At 38.4% G+C, this 19,781-nt stretch overlaps 1 protein-coding gene across 4 annotated transcripts in view; it reads right to left on the bottom strand.

The window, feature by feature from the left end:
- Positions 1–19,781, bottom strand: part of LOC145542919 (CD302 antigen) — a 121,308-nt gene that overhangs the window by 71,305 nt on the left and 30,222 nt on the right. For all 4 annotated transcript variants that reach the window (XM_081582787.1, XM_081582788.1, XM_081582789.1 and 1 more), the window contains exons 9-16: positions 18,628–18,738; positions 17,715–17,803; positions 17,399–17,568; positions 15,176–15,375; positions 13,618–13,760; positions 6,969–7,050; positions 5,981–6,049; positions 2,093–2,207 (exon numbers count right to left, since the gene is read on the bottom strand). In XM_081582787.1, the coding sequence (XP_081438913.1) occupies positions 2,093–2,207; positions 5,981–6,049; positions 6,969–7,050; positions 13,618–13,760; positions 15,176–15,375; positions 17,399–17,568; positions 17,715–17,803; positions 18,628–18,738 (979 nt within the window). The remainder of the gene's footprint in view (positions 1–2,092; positions 2,208–5,980; positions 6,050–6,968; positions 7,051–13,617; positions 13,761–15,175; positions 15,376–17,398; positions 17,569–17,714; positions 17,804–18,627; positions 18,739–19,781) is intronic.

The following is a 19,781-nucleotide window of genomic DNA, read 5'->3' as shown; positions in this document are numbered from 1 at the left end:
GAGGGGACTAATTAGAACCAGTTGGATGAGATAATAAAAAAGGCAAGTGCTAGAGAAAAGGTTGGGTGATTTGGGCTACTGAAGAGGTAAACTGCTTCAAGGAAATCAGAAAACACATTAATACAGAAGTATCTAGTTGACCAGGTTTTGGCAGTTGTAATTACCAAGAAAATATCCACCTAGTGAATGAGACACACTGTAACTCAGAAATTTAGGGACTTTCAAAGGGGAGTTAACACAACATTTAAACCCTGGATCAAACCATCACTGATTGCTTCAAATGACTGAGACATTTGAAGGCTGAGACTGAAGTTGAGATGGGACATTCTTTAGTTTTAAATTTTATTTCTGCATTGGAGAGAACAGGGATGCAATTATTTAAAAGATTTATTTATTTCTTTTATTACTTGATTTATGTTTTCTAAGCAAATATAAATAAAAACAAAAAATATATTAAAAAGAAAACCACAGTTTTAATAATATTTCCTCTGGTTACTGGATTGTCATTTCTAAGGTTTTCCCGGTGTAAACTCTAGGGTCTGTTTCACCACTCAAACATGAGGCAGGGGAACAGCTACCAGGAAGACAGAGAGCATACTTAACGAGCATACTTTGCAGGAAGCAAGGACACTCTCTGTGGCATGCCACATGCCAGAGAATAATAGGAGTGTCATAACTAATGTTTCAAGCCAGAGACATTGTCCAAGCTAAATATATATTAGTTACTTTGCCACTTGTTTGAAAGGTGTCCAAACTGATTTTCCTCTTTCAAGGTAATCAATAATCAGGACTAACTCAGGTATACTTTTTCCTTTAGGAAAATCCCATCAACACGTACACACACATACACACTTTCTTTTTTATTAATGATCCCCCAAGTCTGCCTTTGTAAAAGAGACTTGCCAGATACTCTACCAGATGTTGCATCTGAATTTTTTAAAAATTTATTTCTTTATTTGGATGCTCTAGGCCTTAGTTGTGGCATGCAGGGTCTTTAGTTTTAGCATGTGGGATTTAGTTCCCTAACCAGGGATCGAACCCAGAACCCCTGTATTGGAGTGCAGAGTATTAGCTACTGGATCATGAGGGAAATACCTGAAGCTCTTTCAAAGGCAAGGTGGCTCTTCTTAGGAGAGAAGAACCATCTTCTAATAGGCAGCTCCATGAGGTAATCTTTGGGTTCTTGGAGAACTTTTAAGAAGATATCCCTTTGGTTTCAATGAGCTGTCTACATTCAGTTCAGAAATTCATTTTGGAACTTTCTGTGCATTTACCATTATGTTAATTAATCTAATATATCTAAAATCTGCTTAAAAATAATTTGGCAGTTAAAATCTAAACACTTTCCTTAATATATCCTTGACATTTTCCTACTACAAAGTGAAGTAAAAGGATATCTATTTATTATCTTTTCTCTTCTTTGTTACCAAGGGCTCTACTATCAAGCTGATTTCCTGAATTTGAAGGAGATAAACTATTAGTAATTTTGAGCTGACTGAAAATTGTTTCAAAACTGTAAAAAAATTTAGATTTGGGCCCTGCCCAAATTTGATTTCCTGACTTTTGCTTCATTCTTTCCAAGCTTGTCTTCATTTTGCAACAAAATTATTAAAATGATTAAATGAGTTAAATGATTCATTTTGTCTCTTCTTTCATTTGGAATAATCTTTCATTCCAAGGCCTAATCTCCCTAAATTAGCTTTAAATGTTCTCTCCTATACAATTTCTTTCAAGAGGAAAGTAGTACCTAATTTCAAAAAGGCAGCCTTTTACTACGGGTAGGAGAAGAGGGAGTCGGAGCGTAACATGGCTGGATGGCCATGGACATGAACTTGGGCAAACTTCAGGAGACGGCGAGGGACAGGGAGGCCTGGTGTGCTTCAGTCCATGGGATGGCAGAGAGTCGGACATGACTGGGTGAGCAAACAACAATGACAACAGGAGTCAGGCAGGGTGGAGCTTAATACATTAACTGTATTATCAAAGGCTTTCAAAATTATAATTACAGACTAAAATGCTCTCTTAGGTACTCTGGGTCAGCAGTCACAATATTCACGTGAGAAGACTGGGAAAAGGAATAGCCACCACTTACCTTTTGGAATCTGGCACACCCATTCGAGTTTTGCATCACAAGCAAAAGGCCTTAGATTCATAAATTCTCTGTCATCATAAAAATACCAGCTTCTTCGCCATGGCCTTTGAATGACCTAAAGGAGGAAGAGGATTGTAGAATATTTCCAAGTTGATGCAGCCCTTATACAACACTAAACTGTAAGTCTTATGGTCTTTAATTCTACTTTAGCTCTGGAACCTAAGATATATATTTATGAATGAACACATGAAAGAATGCAGTGTATAAGCAGTAAAATTTAAACTGCATTAAGCAAGAGTCTTCAGAGGGACTGATAAAGGAAATATAACATAGGGTCATGTTTATGTCCAAAATGCAAATTACTGTTTGTTTGTTTTTTTCTGTTTTTGTTGATATGAAATAACAGAATCTTACAACTTTAAATTTTGGAAGGACCAAGCTAGAGAAGAATATTTAGTTCAGTGATTTCCAAACACCAGGCTGTGATCATAGTGGATCTGTGAAAAGTGACATAAAAAAAGTGACATAAACTTGGGCATCAGGGGCCCAAGTTTGTTTTTTGGTGTTGGTTTGTGTTCCTGGGGTATTGCCCTCCTCTGTGTGATCTAAGGGGCTTCCCTGGTGGCTCAGTTGGTAAAGAATCTGCCTGCAATGCAGGAGACCTGGGTTCGATCTCCGGGTAGGGAAGATGTCCTGGAGAAGGGAATGGCTACCCACACCAGTGTTGTTGCCTGGAGAATTCCATGGACAAAGGAGTCTAGCAATGGTGCTCTACAAATTCCAGCCAGCAAGCAACAGGGAAAGGTAAGGGGAGGACAAGATCTGGTAGGAGCATCCATCAGCTTTTGGACTGTTTTGTCTCTTTTTAAAAACATTTATCTATTTATTTTTGTATTTATTTGTTTCGGGACTGCACCGGGTCTTTGTTGCTGCACATTTGCGAGCTTTCTCTAGTTGCAGTGAGCGGGGGCTATCCTTCGCTGTGGTGTGTGGGGTTCTCATTGCGGTGGCTTTTCTTACTGCAGAGCACAGGCTCTGGGCGTGGGGGCTTCCGTAGTTGCAGCACATGGGCTTCAGCAGTTGTGGCTTGAGGGCTCTGGAGCATGTGGGATTCAGTAGTTGTGGCACATAGGCCTTATGTGGAATCTTCCCAGACCAGGAATCAAACCCACATCCCCTGCATTGGCAGGTGGATTCTCAACCACTGGACCACTAAGGAAGACCTGGACTGCTTTCTCTTAAGGACAAGATTCTAGAGGGTACTGTGGTAGGTGAGGTGAGATTCTCCTTCCAGACACTGCCTTAGCTGGCCTTGTTCCTGATCAGTCTCTTCTATTTAGTTTTTTGGTAGGTTTTTCCAATCTCTTCACATATATGGAGTCAACTTACATCAAACATAGTTTATTGTATGAGTGTTCTGGAAACTTCACAAACTTCCATTGAATTTTCATTCTTTCATGTGTTAAATCGGGAATTCTATAAAAATGGCATGATAGTATAGAGTGTTTTACTAAAAACAGTTCCTTTGAAACAGTGCTTTCCAAGGGACCTCTCAGGACTTTGTCTCAATGTTCTTGTAACATTTCTAGTCAATCATATTCTTGAGTCTCTTTCTTGGGCTTACATAGCAAAGATGTTTTCTAGATGCCTCTTCCCTCTTCCCTCTTCATCCTCTTACATTTTTTAAATGTGGTAATCACCCTAAATCTACTTCTTGGACTTCTGTGCTTTCTTTGGCCATAGCGCGTGGCTTGCAAGAGCTCAGTTCCCTGACCAGGGATTGAACACAGACCATGGCAGTGAAAGCCAAGAACTCTAACCACTGGGCCACAAGGGAACTCTTTTTCAATGAACATTTTTCCTTCAACTCCAGTTTCTTGATTCTAACTTACCACAGGATATTTCTTACTGCAAGCTTGCATTCAAAACATGAGTTAAAGCAAAATGGACTACTATTTTCTCTATAAACAAAGATCCCCTTGTGACATTTCTATAAATGTCATAGAGCATAGTAGACCCAGACATCTGGGTTTAAATTTCAGTTCTGTAATCATGTAAGTTACTCAGAGTTCACATTTCTTCCTCATAAGATGGATATAGTAACAGTAACTACCTCGTGTGTGTGTGTGTGTGTGTGTGTGTGTGTGTGTGTGTGTTTTAGTTGCTCAGTCATGTCCAACTCTTTGTGACTGCATGGACTATATGGAGCCTGCTAGGCTCCTCTGTCCATGGGATTCTCCAGACAAGAATACTGGAGTGGGTAGCTATTCCTTTCTCCAGGGGATATTCCCTACCCTGGGATCAAACCCCAGTCTTCCACACTGCAGTCTTTACTGTCTGAGCCACCACGGAAGCCACCTACCTCATAAGGTTGTTTAATATTAAGTGTGATAACAGATGTGACATGACTGTGCCTGGCTCAGGAGCTAACAAATGTTAGCTGCTGCATCATCACTACCATTATCACCATCGCCAGCAGCATTACTCTCCTATAACACTTTTGTTCTTGCATAAAACTTATACTTTGTCACAATCCTTGTAATCGCTTGTCTATTGTGTTTATCTCCTACTAGCTTATAAGTTCTGTGAAAGCACAACCATTTTATATTTTGTCATTGGTGACCCCCCACCCCAGAGTATCACAGACTGCTTGGACATACTACCTACAGAATGAAAAACGAATGAAATTGGACTTCCCTGGGTGGCCCACTGATTAAGAATCTGCCTGCTAATGTAGGGGACACAGGTTCTATTCCTGGTCCAGGAAGATTCCACATGCTAAGGGGCAACTAAGCCCATGTGCCACAACTACTGAGTCAGTGCTCTAGAGCCTGTGAGCCACAAATACTGATGCCTGTGTACTTAGAGCCTGTACTCTGTAACAAGAGAAACCACCACAACGAGAAGCCTGTGTCCAGCAACAAAGATCCAGTCTGTCAAAAATAAATATAAATAAATTTTAAAAGTTGAAAAAAAACTAATTTGTAAAAGAAACAAGACAAAACAATACAAAAAATGAATGAAGTTTGCAAGGGAAGAGGTCTAACTGGCCTGTGTCCTCTGGTCCTATCTGTCTTTTGCATCTTGAAATTTGTCTCAAGAGGAATCTTCTCATACCCTTCTTAGGTCATGTCAAAAACCTTTAATCATGCTCTGCTGCCTACCAAAAAAATGCACAAACTCCTTAACCTGGCATCAATCTAATTTCCCACCTTTGTTTTCAACTACAGTACCAATTAAAATTTCTTGATCTGCATTCTGTTCCCCTCACTGACTTAGCCACTCCCTCCCACTCCCACTTTCTTTTATGTCTTACACTCTTCTTCCTGAACAAACGCTATCTATCCTTAAAGGTCCCATTCAGGTCCCACCTCTCTTTGGCTCTTTGGGGCTTCCCTGGTGGCTCAGCTGGTAAAGAATCCACCTGCAATGTGGGAGACCTGGGTTCGATCCCTGGGTTGGGAAGATCTCCTGCAGAAGGGAACAGCTACCCACTCCAGTATTCCGGCCTGGAGAATTCCATGGACTGTATAGTCCATGGGGTAGCAAAGAATCGGACACGACTGAGCGACTTTCACTTCACTTCTCTTTGGAACACTGCCATAGAAATCACTTTCTTCTGAATTTCCTTAGCCTTCTTCAACCCACTCCTTTGGAGCTAATTACTGCATAGTAACAAGAGTCATCTTTCTTGAATATGAATTTTATCGTCTCACATTAAGTGTAAGTTACGTTGCTTGAGGGCTGGACCATGAGTGTACTTTTAACCTCCGACTGCACCTAATATCATTCTCCACACACAAAACGCACTCCATGGTCTGTTGCTTGATTGCATGTACTGCCAGATTTATTTTTTTAAATATGCAGACTTTCTAGCATTATACTGACCTTGACAGCAGCACAGTCTCTGATATCATAATCCTGCTGAAACTCATTTTCCATGATAATAGTAGACACCTTAAAAGATAAGAGAGGCTTGAGAATTTAAGACTGATGTATAAATATTTGCAATTTAGATGTAATTTAGGCAGCTTTAATAACTCAAGTACATTCATATGCCAAGGGAGGAAAACTTTTTCATTTCTTTTTTTATGTCAGGATGCTAAATCATGAACAGGGCTTATAAAATGTCATGATGTCATTGTTTTCAAACAAAGGCAGCTACAGCTTCAGAAGTGAAGGTTAACTGTGTATTAAGTTCACAGTTGGATCACAAAGAATCAGAGGCTTGCAAAATACTTCTTCTTTTGAATGTGTTGAAATGCTAGTTATTTGATTAACTATTCTCGGATATGCTCCAATTTGAAAATGAAGTCAAGGAATTTTACATTTAGAAAGAAAACACAGTGATTTGACACAACAGCAATGTGGAGCAAGTATTCAATATTTGAGAATAATTTGTTCCTCTGTGTTAGCTAGAACCTCTCCTTAGGATAATGCAAACATTTGAAATAAGATTTAAGGACTTTTTAATGTTCTTCCAAATTATTTCCTTCAGTAAAGATTCTTTCTTTTATTCTTACATAACTCGTACTTTTAGACAATAAAAGCTTCTCATTATGAAAAACGAAAAAATACAAAGAAAAAGAAAAAAATCACTTTTACTATCCCCAAATGACTGCTATATTTATATATCTATATTTTTATGCTTTGGGGCTACATATAGAGACTATACATACGGTTATTTTTTTTAAGTAAAAATGAAATTAATAACGTCTTTTCCCCACTTTATATATGTGAATGTATTTCCACTTCAATAAAGATACATCTACATAGTTTTCATGGTTGTATGACTATATTAATTAACAATCAACTTACTTGTTCCTGAAACAAATACTCTTTCCATATTATCCCACACAAGAAAGATTAAACTTACTGGTGTCTGATCACTCCATTGCCAGGATCCTTGCAAATCAGGGCTCCTTTTATTTAAACCTATCCATAGCCAACGCTGGTCACTATGTAAAAAGGAAGTGTTAAGAAAAGATGAGCACAGCATTTGGCAAAAACATTTAGCATTTACATGTCTAAAATGCTTAACACAACTAAGTTTATTCAGAAAACCTTGTCACTAACTGAGAGACACAGTTTCAAGCTATATAAAGAAGTCTTCTGAAATGAAATTGAACCCTAACTATGGGGTAGCCATCAAAAAGTACCATTCTTTTTAAAACTAAATTTTTGTTATTTTCTTCATATGAAAGGCAAAAATTCTTCTGCTTTGAAGAACTTAAGAGTAAAAAAAAGAGTATATGATCATTTTAAAACTTTTACTGCAGAGCTTCAATATTAGATAATGTTTTCAGAGGCAAAACAAAAGCAGGACTTGCTGGTGGTTCAGTGGTTAACATTCTGCACTTCCAATGCAGAGCATGTGGTTTACACTCCTGGTCAGGAACTAAGGACCCATATGCCATGGGGTAAGGCCAGAAATAAACAAACAAAAACAACAACAGTTTTTCCTTATAGCATTTTTCTGTAACTGTCAAATATCTTTCCTCTAAAGTACAGAACAAACCACTTGGCTAACCTTTTATTAAACAAGATTTAAAACAAATAAATTCCCAGTGCCCACTAAGTTAAAGTAAGACAAGCATTTAAGTATTTTCTAAACACCAAACTCCATGGGTTGTACTAGAACAATACAATTAAGCAATCAATTAACTGAATACATTTAACACCCATAACTATTATACTTTGATGTACAAATCATTGGGCTATGTGCAATGATGATACAGAGATGTACAAGACATAATATCTGCCCTCAAGTGGCATATAAACTGGTCAGGGAAACAAGATGTATATGAACAGAGAAAATATAAGGCCATTTTTGAAAAAGCATCAAATGATAAAAATTTGCATACATTTTAAGTAGTACAAAAATTTGAAAAAAGGAGAGGTCGTTGTGAACTGCAGGAAATCAGGAAACATTTTATAACACGTAAAACAAAAGACAGTCTTCAAAGAATAGCTAATGTCTCTTTTGAGTCATAATCTGAATGTTTACCACGTGTCAGTATTCAGATTGGCTGAGAGGAGAAACAACAGGAATTCCAAGGAAGAATGTACACAACAACATACAGAGACAGGGACATTGTCAGTGATCCCTTTCCCTCAATTTAATGTATGCTCTAGCCAGGGAGATACTTTCGGTATAAACAGAAAAGAAATAACCATAAAAAAATTTCTCCACCGCTAACTTTTCTTGAAAATACTCTCTAAAATGTAGTATACTCCTTAGGCCTTGATAACTAGATCATTTTCCATGCATTTTGGGGGCGTGACACTGGTTACTTTCTATATAATTAAACATTTTGATTGTATATATCATGTACCATCAGTACATGAGTGAAAATTATAGATGCAAAATTATATAAATATTAAATATAAATAGAACAGATATTAGAAAAGGAGTAGAATCCAAATCCAAAATTAATCTCTATTTTCAAGCTCAGTAGAATATATGGATTACACAGTTACAAGACTGCTGGTAAATATAGTAAGTTTGCATTTAAAAATATTTGCTAGTGAATCCAAGGCAGAAACAAACTTAATTTTAACTTCTCACTTTTTAATAAAATAATTTTCTTCATTTATTTCCTCTGTTCAACATTCCCTCATATTTTAACATTAATAAGCACATTTTTCATCTTGCCAACCTCAAGCCTTTCAACTTATTGCAATGGAATATGAGGACAGTTCCCTCTCAGTTGTTTACTGTTATATTGTTTTCTTTCAAAAGGAAAGATCACCAATTTGTAGAGTTAAGATAAATCAAGTGGAGTGATTAAATCCAGTTTGAATTTAGCAGCTAAAAATTGATTTTTCGGTTTGTGTCTTCAACTAATCAGAGATTTCTTATAGACTTACAAATGTATCATACTTTTTGAGTGTTGGATTTCTAAATCACAAGGTCTAGATAGTTGCCAAATACATTATAATAAAAGATAGCTAAAATAAAGAGATCAAGTTTGTTTCCTCATATTTCATTTCTTTCTAATCTTTGTAGATTATTTATTTGGGCCTGGAGAATTTATGCAGAATTTTGTGTTTCCCTAAAGTAAGCATTGGGCTTCTCTAGTGGCTCAGATGGTAAAGAATCTGCCTGTAAAGCAGAGTCTTGGGTTAGATCCCTGGGTTGGGAAGATACCCTGAAGGGAATTGCAACCCACTCTAGTATTCCTGCCTGAAGAATTCCATAGACAGAGGAGCCTGGTGGGCTTCAGTTCATGGGGGTCACAAAGAGTCGGACTTGACTGAACAGCTAACACACACACAAAGTAAGCATTAGATATTTTATCTTCTTCACACAATCAACAGTACAACCTGGAAGATGATCAAAGATCATTTGCCATCTGCATTTACTCTATAGCAGTGGTCCCTAACATTTTTGGCACCAGTGACCGATTTCATGGAAGACAATTTTTCCTCAGACTTGGGGGTGGGGGTAGAGAGATGGTTTGGGGATGAATCAAATGCATTACATTTACTGTATACTTTATTTCTATTATTATTACATCCGCTCCACCTCAGATCATCAGGCATTAGATCCCAGAGGTTTGGGACCACTGCTCTATAGGCAGTTCCCACAGAAAACTCTTTAGACGTCTGTCTCCAGCATTTCCACCCAGTCTGCTCTTAATTCCCCATCTTCCCGTAGACACTTCTGCTTTCAACCCCATTTCTGCCCCCTCTGCTGCATCTCAGTGAGCAGTCTCCTAGACAGCAGTTTGCCTCATGGTCCAAAATTTCTGATCTTTACTACTTTCTGAGATTGAACTTCATTTCAACCCAGACCTTCATAGTTTTCAGCTTTCCTTTCAAGGGATTTATTAATGTGTTATAAATATAGAAAATAGTAGCTACTTGTGGGATTTTTTTTTTTTTTTTTTGGTGTGTTAAGAGGTGGAAAATATTTCCTCATTTGTAACCTATTTCTGCTGTGGCCTGATTTATTAGGCAGATAAAGAGAAGAAGAAAATTGGAAATCATATTAATCATTGCACACCTCTAATGTGGATTTAAAAAAAAATTGAGGGAAGAAATGGGTAACTGAGGAATTAAACCAAACTGAAAATTTCTCTCTCTATAAATTTCTTCCACTCCAAGTACTAAGGCTATGAGGTTAAGAAGACATTGCATGGAAGGTTACTATGTGTATTTGTGGTAAAATTTCTACTCTCAATCAAATTTCCTGCTGCATCTGGTTCCTAAGGAAAACAGTACCTGAGCAATAACTGCTAATAAACACAATTTGAAGGGGGTGCTTAGTCTGTAAACCCTTAGATTTATATCCAAATCTATTCATGCCACTTCACTGGAGGTAGTGCACACAACAGCAATTGCTCTGCAAACAAAGCTTTCTTCCCTAATCCTAAAGCTATTTTTGTTTTACAATGGTTTTCCCTGGTGGGCTGCTGTTAAGAGTTGCAAAGATCTTAGAGCCTCAATGATTTGGTGCCGCCATGAAGCCTTTTCACTGAAATACAGAGATGTGGAACTCAGATTGTGAGAAGTAGAGCAGTAATCTGACTTTACTCCTTGGCAGGCAAAACACAATTTGGACAATGGACATCTTGCTGAGAAAGGTCAATCCCTGCAATAAAACACAAAGGTGTTCAAGGAATAAGCTTTAGAATCACTTTCTGATATAAATGGGCTTTCTTCCTTCCTTTTCTTCAAGCCATATTTATAATATTAAATAGGTTTTAGAATATGTTGTCTAATTATAGCATGAACAAATGATCTCTCATTAACGGAGCATGTATTAAGCAGACATTACGGTCTGTTTAATATGGCAGTGTATCAGAGGCTAGGATGAATATAAATACAATATAGTCCCTATGACTGAAAAGATTATGGTGATCTGCTGTTTCTTTGTGATTTCTGTTTTCTTTTTTAAACTTTTTATTTTATTTTATATTGGGGTATAGCTGATCAACAATGTTGTGACAGTTTCAGGTGAACCACAAAGGGACTCAGCCATACATACACATGTATTCCTTTTCCCCCAAACTCCCCTCCCAACCAGGCTGCCACATAACACTGAGCAGCATTCCCTGTGCTACACAGTAGGTCCTTGTTAGTTATCCATTTTAAATATTACGCTGGACTTTATGCTTTGTTATTTTATTCCTTTATAATTTGCTGTATGGGCCTTTTCACCCATTAAATATTCGGTGGATGAATATACTCTTTACAGTTTTAAAAATATATAAAATCTGTGTTTCTAAATATAATTTCCAGGTAAAATGAAGTATGTATTATGCTTTAATTTTTCAAAACCATTTTATCTCTTTACATCCCAGTTTTTATTTATAAACAGAGTTATACACTCTGGTATTAAGCAGAGTTAATACTGGTTTTATTAAAATATTATTGTTTCTCTTTAAGAATTTAGGATAATTTAATTTTTCAGTTACATAGATTGCATTATTTAGACTGGAGCTATGTTTTTATGTTATGTATTCTTCCTCCTAATTCTTTAAAAACAAAATACCTATTCATGTGTTTTTGATTTTTATTCACCTCTCAACTGGAATATGTCTTTGAAATTTTTTTCAAGTGCACTTAATTGCTCAGTCGTGTCCGACTCTTGCGACCCCACAGACTGTAGCCTACCAGGCTCCTCTGTCCATGGGATTCTCCAGGCAAGAATACCTGCGTGGGTTGCCATTTCCTTCTCCAGGGGATCTTCCCAAACCAGGGATCAAACCCACGTCTCCTGCATTGCAGTCAGACTCTTTACCGACTGAGCTACAAGGGAAGCCCTCATTTTTTCAAGTAGGGAGCATAAATAGTATCAATTACTACCTCTACAAATGAAAAAACTGCTAAATTGGGAACTAAAATCAACACAATCAAACATTTACCACCTCAAAACTTTTTAGATATCAATTTTTAAAATGCCTTCTTATATTTAATGTCCTAGAGAAAGCAGCTAATTGGATTTTCTTTGTGTTTTGGTACCTGTTTTACTTTTTGCTGTTTTGTTTTTTTCTTTTTTTGAGTCCAAATGATCAGGAAAGTATTCACTAAGATATATTCAGGTGGTGATTCTTTACCATAATTTTGCCTGGCATACCCTGAAACTAGATTTATAAATTTCAGTCTTCTTTGCTGTTCAAAGAGTGAGGGCAAAAAATAAATCATGAAGTAAAAGGCCCTCATACTCATGATTGCCCCAGAGCTTCAGAAAAAATTTCCTATGATACCAACACTTGGCCCATATTTCTCCACATTATCCTTGAGGACATCAGGAAAACCATCCAGGAATCCTCCTTCTACATAACATCAAAATTACAGTGGCTTATTGACTCCATCTTTGTAACATCTCAGACTACTTCCTTTATTGTCCCATCTTACTGCCCATCTTCAATATAGTTTTCTACCAGAGGGGCTGCAATAGCTTTAGAATTAATTATTATGCATCTACTCCATGTCTGTCTCTCTCATGCACACACTTTGTTTTTGTTTGAATGCTTTTTGCTTATTGACTTAAGATTAAACTCCTTCCCTAGCAAGAAAGGACATTCCAATTTCATATACAAATTCCATTTTCTAGCGATGTTGTAGGCTCACTTTTCCTTGACCATATCTGCATATTCTGGTCTCAGTTCCTTTGCTTATGTTCTGTTTTCCCTGGCTCCTTCTCCCATCTTACCCTTCAAATATTCCCTTTTTAAAAGACTAACTACATTTATTTATTTATTTTTGGCTGTGCGGGGTCTTCATTGCTACATGGGCTTTTCTCTAGTTGTGGTGAGCAGGGCTGGGGCTACTCTCTAGCTGCAGTGTGTGGGCTTCTCATTGTAGTGGCTTCTCTTGTTGTGGAGCATAGGCTTCGGCAGTTGTGGCACATGGGCTCAGTAGTTGCAGCTCCTGGGTTCCAGAGCACTGGCTGAATAGCTGTGGCACACAGGCTTAACTGCCCCCTGGCATGTGGGATTTTCTAGGATCAGGGATTGAACCCATGTCTCCTGCATTGGCAGGTGGATTCTTTACCACTGGGCCACCACGGAAGCCCCTTACTTTCTAAGAACCATCCTTCTTTGTAACATTTTCCCCAATTGTACCACCCAGAAACACTTCCTCCCTGCTCTAAATTCCCATGGCCTCTCCTTACCTATGTTCTAGATTTTTCCACCATATTTTTCTTACCTTCACTGTTGGACTTAATTACACTACACAAAGGGTGGTGACCCTGTCCCTCTAGGCTCTGATCCCTCATAGCATCTTGCACATAAGAATGCTTGATGTTGAATGACTGTTAAAATACTGAATGATCCTTTAGATAAAAAAAACACGTCAATTCTGAATACCTGTCGTTTAGTTGCTAAGTCATGTCCTACTCTTTCACAGATCCCACCAACTGTAGCCCGCCAGGCTCCTCTGTCCATGGGATTTCCCAGGCAAGAATCCTGGAGTGGGTTGCCATTTCCTTCTCCAGGGGATTACTTAGAGGATGTCAAATTTAGGATAGAGGATCTCACTCTAAAAGATCAGAACTGCTGCCTGAACATTACCTGAACTGTTCTACTAAAAAGTGAAGAAACTCCTTTATTTCATCCACGTGACTGAAGCTAGGAAGGTGTCCTCCAAGCGCTTGGCAGAATCGCTCAGCTTCTTCCCAGTTTCTCTTTCTTACAATTCTTTCTCTATGAAACAGCTTAACAAAATAAAATGTTAATTTGTTTTCTTATATTATCATAAAGCGTTAATAACTTTAAAGTCAATCACAGTGGAATGTGTGGGTCTCTGAAACGGATTCTTAGAAGCGTAGTAGACTGAGGTCAAGGCACATACACTGTGACACAGGTCCTGTCAAAGTGTCAACCAGAGGCCAGCACAGGCACCACTCACTGTCACTGGAGGGATAACCTTCCTCAGCCAGGCTGGGGAACTGCTCTGGCATGACACCATTTCCTCTTGCATGCCAAGAATCTTGAGAGATAAAATGAACTAAGGTTATAAAGCATAGACATGAATGCTCTGGGAGTAGATTTCTGCAAAGAAATGCGCTAACGGCAAATTTTGAACATAATACACTGAGCCCTGCACAAATACAGGACTACTTTTGATGAAGAAGAATCAAAGGGGAGACTGCACTGGAGTGCGAATATTTACAGAAGATGGCAGAACAAAACTTGCCACTTTGGACTGTTCCTTTGGTTTGTGATGACTGATTTTATGCCAAATGAACCATAGTCATTTCAAAAGCAGAACAGGAGCGGATGACACAATGGTAGGTTGAATTACTGGTCCTGATTTTTCAGTCCCTGTGATATAGTTATACGCTCTTCCCATCATGGCTTCCTGGTAGGTGAAGGATATGTCCCTGTGCCTTGACTTGGGGCTCAGCCATGTGACTTGCTGTGATTGATAGGATATCAGTGAAGGTAAAGTGAGCAGAAGCCTAAAATGTGCTTACCTGGGTTAGGCTTGCATTTCAGGCTCCAGTAATTCAGTATGAGAAGAATAAGCCCCTGCTAGCTGCTCCTCCTATGGCCTGACACTAGTTTGAAGAGCAGCAGACTCCAACTGATAGCCTGGAGGCCAGCACAGCTGACCCATAGCTGAAAGCAGAGCTGATCATTAAAGCCCAAATTCAATCATTCAAACTCTATCTGACCCAGAAATCTGTGAACATGAGACTAAGTGTTGTCATGGCCACTGAATTTTGAGATAGTATGAAATAATTTCTTTGTAGGAACAGTTGGCTGATACGAACTCTAAAACAAATTCTTTGACTTGTAAGAAGTGACAGAACTCTTCATTTGACAACAATAATTAGAGGGATATGAGAATCATAAGCCAAGTATCCCCATGGCATGTAGCTCATCCAACTTTCCAAAACAAAAGAACCCTAGGAAAGGGCCATTCTGACTCTGACCCTGCTCCTTTGGGTAGTACATGAGTGTATATGGAAATGGGTTCACTGATACTCTGACAAGGACTCTGTGCTCCTAAACACTTTGGCAGGTGATATATGTGTCTGCGGAGAAGCAGAGTTTGTGCAAGGACATGGACTAGGATAGGAGACAGATGACGTCACTGAGGGATTGAATGAGAATATTACTTTACCTTATAACAAGAAAGACCTGAGGAGAAACTGTGCCAGCCTTCAGGACAGGGGTCTTCAGGCTTGGGGGCTGGTTTTTCAGGCTCAGAGCGTCCACTTATTTTCTTGCAAATTGAAAGTGCCCTGAAACTTCTGCAGTCTTTTACCTCCCACTTTCCAAGAGACTTTCCAGTAGCCATAGCCACACACCCTCCTGGAGAAGCTGGGGTTGAATGGAAAAGTTTAACTGAAAATTACATTAGAACATTTAAGTACAAACACTTTCTAGTGCCTACACTCCTCATTTGATTCAAGATGGCAGAAGAGAATAGGAAAGAAAATGGAGGAAATAAATGCACTTTCACAATAAAAATGATGACGGTAATACAGAGACATGCTTACTACTTGCCCAGTACTATTCTAAGAGGATTAAATGAATTGATCCTCACATAGAGAGGATTCTATTGTCAGACTGAGGTACAGTGAGGATTAGTGATGTGTCCAAGGTCACATATGAGTAAATGGTTGACCAGGAACTGAAATCCAGGCAGTGTGTGTACAGAGCTGAACCCTAACCACTACGATGCTCTGTATAATCTAAATTGTTTGTATTCGCCTAACAACTTACACAGTTTTTGAGCAACTTAGTAAACCTCAAAACAAAACACTCCCAGATTCAAATCCAAAGAAAGAGCTGGTTAAATAAAGGTAAAAGGAGGTGCGTGGTAATACTCATTTGTTTACTATTTATGTCAGCCAGAACTGTATTTACTCACTACAACATTAAAATATAGTTTGTATTGTCAGATCCATCTCCAGATGAAAAAGGAGCGACTTGCCCACAATCATAGTTAGTGAGTGGTGAAGTCAGAACTAGAACCCAGATTTGGTAACAAAATACCATGCTCCCTTTCCCATGACTTCACACTGCTTAAAATGGGCAAAGGACAAGAAGAGCATCCATTGCAAAGTAATGAGGATGACTTCCATTCCATCACACAGAGAAGCCATACAGTCTCATGTCTCATGACACAGGGACAGCAAGAGGAACAAGGAACTGGGAAAAACAACACACCTGGGTGGGTGTACTATCTTCCCCTCATCTACCCTTTGCCATGGCTTACCCAGTGCAGACCAAACTGGCTGAATCTGGGAGTGAAAAGATAAAGAGGACTTAAAGACAGTCTTTCTGGCTACAGACTGAGAGAACAGCCATTATAGCTTACTTCCTGAGCACCCTTTCAACCACTGAGGCTTATCCAGGAAGAATTTGACATTGACTCTGAAATATCACAGTGTCTATAAAAGAAAGCATGTGTTTTGTATATTAGAACATTCTAATTTAAGATGAAATTTAGCCAGGATCAGCACCTGTATCCTCCATGTTCCACAAGTAAAAAGACGACTTTGATATTATCACTACCACTCATATTTATATTGATGATCACGTATTACAAATTTTGTGGGCATTCTCTATCTCAAATATTGTGTTTAACTATACATTCACATGCTCCAAGTTTTATGTTATAAAAATGGCCTTCATGATTCACTGTACAAAACATAAGAAAATATAAATAATTCAAAGGAAGAAAAGTCAAATGCTTCATAACTGCTCTCTCATACAAAGTCAAAATCCTCTAAAAAGCATCGGTACAGGATTTTAGCAGTTCAATAACCAGGTCACCTTTGTCAAGTAAATCACCTTTCTAAACCTTTGTTTCTTCAATTCTAAAATCCAAAGGGAATTCTGAGGCTCAAATGTCCTGATTCTATGGCTCATTATGGTCAATGCTTTAGGCTAAAGAAGGATAAACTAAATTTCAGAATAAATAATTCATGGCCTCCTTAATTATCACCCCTTGAAAAGAAAAGAAATAAACACGATTTAACTTTGGAGAAAGAAATTAAGAAGCAGAGAGGTGAAAATGTAAAGTGCTCATGATGAGACTTGCAGGTTCTGTTTGAGAGTTATCTGGAAAAGATGCTAAACTCACACTGACAGTTCTAGTTCTGTGCCATTAGATGGTGGTTTCTGAGAACCAAACTTTCCAGATTTTACTGGGTAATCCCTGAGGATTTCATAGGGGAGGCATGGTCACTGCTTCTATTTATGGTTCCACAGATAGACTCTAGTCCAGATGATCATCATCTCCTTCACATTTCAAAGGTAAGTGAAGAATAGATCTGGGAGGAAAGCTGCTTCTCACGTCACTGTATTCTACTGTTTTAAAGGCTAAGGCACCTACCTGGCTCAAAAAAATTCCAATTGGAAAAGGTTACAGCCCGCTTTACTCCACCAACACTTGCCCAGCTATACTCTCCACTTGCATCTGTATCTCTCAGGCCAGTCCAGAAGTATTTTTCTGGAGACATGGTATGCTTTTTAATCATATCATTCAGGTATTCTTGCTCAAATCTATAAAATGAAAGTCAGATCAGTAGGTGTTTTTACAATGACAGAATTACTATATAAATTGAAGATGAACTTTGATTTAAAGAAGATTATTTGGCAAAGGAGCCAGAGTTAAAAGTTCACTAGTACATGTTTACTGATGGTCACACCTGCTAGTTATAGTCAGATTGCAGTTGGTCCCAAAGGGGACCTCATCCTTGTAAATCTTGTAACAGGTCTCTCCATGTCTCTTCCAGCCCTAAATCAGAGGAAAAATATCATCAAACTGTCTTCCGGAATTGGTGACAAGCAAGGTTCTCCTACACAGATGTGTAAGGTTCTTACACAGATGTAAGGTTAACATCTTACAACTAATGGAAATTAAGGACACGGCCAGGGAATTCATACACATCCTGAGGGTGGGATATAACTTCATGGATAAACCTCCATAAGCTGTGATCCCGTGTAAGACAGAAGGCATGTCTTAACTTTCTTTACCCTCCATGTCTTTCTCAGGCTTCCCAGGTGGCGCTAGTGGTAAAGAACCTGCCTGCCAATGCCAGAGACATAAGAGATGTGGGTTAGATCCCTGGGTTGGGAAGATCCCCTGGTGGAAGGCATGGCAACCCACTCCAGTATTCTTGCCTAGAGAATCCTATGGACAGATGAGGCTGGTGGGCTACAGTCCATGAGGTCGTAAAGAGTTGAACACAACTGAAGTGACTTAGCACAGCACAATGCCTAGCTCATTTTAAGAGTATAACAGTTGTTAGCTCAATTATTTTTGAACAAGAATAATATATGAGTAGAAGTAAAAAATCAGCATTGAGAAGAGTAATCACATATATTCTTACAGAAATTCATGAATAGGTAATTCTTTTTTCTATAACTCTTTTTTTTTTTATCTTCTGTAGGAATGCTGATATACTGTGATTCACTGCCTTCTGGCTTGGTCTAATGTAAATGAACAGAAGCTAGTAATTTCTTCTGTTTTCCAAGTTTAAACTGTTTAAGTTCAGTTACCATCTCTAACCAAAAAGGTGTAATATTGCTTAGAAAAATTTACACAGGCATTTTACATACCTCATCTGGAGGACACATCTTATCAGATCTTGTGTCATTCAATTTTTCTCCCTTTTTCTTACACACATATTTAAGTTTCTCTTCGCATGATTGGACCTTCCACTGACCGAGCTTTTAAAAAACAGAAAATCATTTCTTTCACAAGAGAAATTTATTTTCCATATATTTAGAATTGGACTCATTTTAAGTCAAGATAATTTCTTCTTACAACTATCAGGGAGGATGAGGGGGAGGAGGGCAAGGAGGAAAGGGATACAGAGAGAATGAATATAACTGAGTAATTAAACCTGAGGACACACTCCTAGAAAATGCTATCCAACAAGACTGGAAGCCTGTTACTTCAGCATCACCTCAAGGTCACAATGGGGATGAAGTTCATTTTCCTATAAGTGTAACAATAAAAACTATTAAAGGACACTTCTACAGAAGTTGAAGAGAGAAGAACGCAGCCCACAAAGGGTTGCCAGTGTTCTAGTCTCCTTCCATAGGACATAGTCAAAGTTTGTCCGTGGGTTAATACTTTTGGGGTAGGTCACTTAACCGCCCTGTCTCAGTTTCCTCATGTGTAAGATGATGGTGATCAGAATAACTGCTCTCTAAGAATTTTAGAATCAAAATTTTCTTCCAACTCCACTTCAGTCCAGATGTCAAAGTTCTCTCTTTCAAATATGCTACTTAACATTTATTTTGCTTGAGTCACTATGTTTTCTTTGAATGAAATTGTAGTAAGTCAGTTGTGATAAGGGTCAGTTTTGAACACTAGAAGCCATCTAGGTAAGCTATCAGTTCACTGAGGCCTGTGGGACCTCATTTCAACCTTTGATACTCTTTTAAAGATATCCTGTATATCCTTTTAAATACAGCATTAAATGTGACACCCTTCTAAACTCAGCATTACACCTTTCTAAAAACATCTTTTAAGATGATGCTGTGAAAGTGCTGCACTCAGTATGCCAGCAAATCTGGAAAACTCAGCAGTGGCCACAGGACTGGAAAAGGTCAGTTTTCATTCTAATCCCAAAGAAAGCTCAAACTACCGCACAATTGTACTTATCTCACACGCTAGTAAAGCAATGCTCAAAATTCTCCAAGCCAGGCTTCAACAGTACGTGAACTGTGAACTTCCAGATGTTCAAGCTGGATTTAGAAAAGGC

The sequence above is a fragment of the Giraffa tippelskirchi genome, chromosome 3, assembly GCF_054371585.1.
Source record: "Giraffa tippelskirchi isolate mGirTip1 chromosome 3, T2T-mGirTip1v1.2.pri, whole genome shotgun sequence".
In the NCBI taxonomy this organism is placed as follows: Eukaryota; Metazoa; Chordata; class Mammalia; order Artiodactyla; family Giraffidae; genus Giraffa; species Giraffa tippelskirchi.
This window is presented reverse-complemented; position numbering and strand designations above follow the sequence as displayed.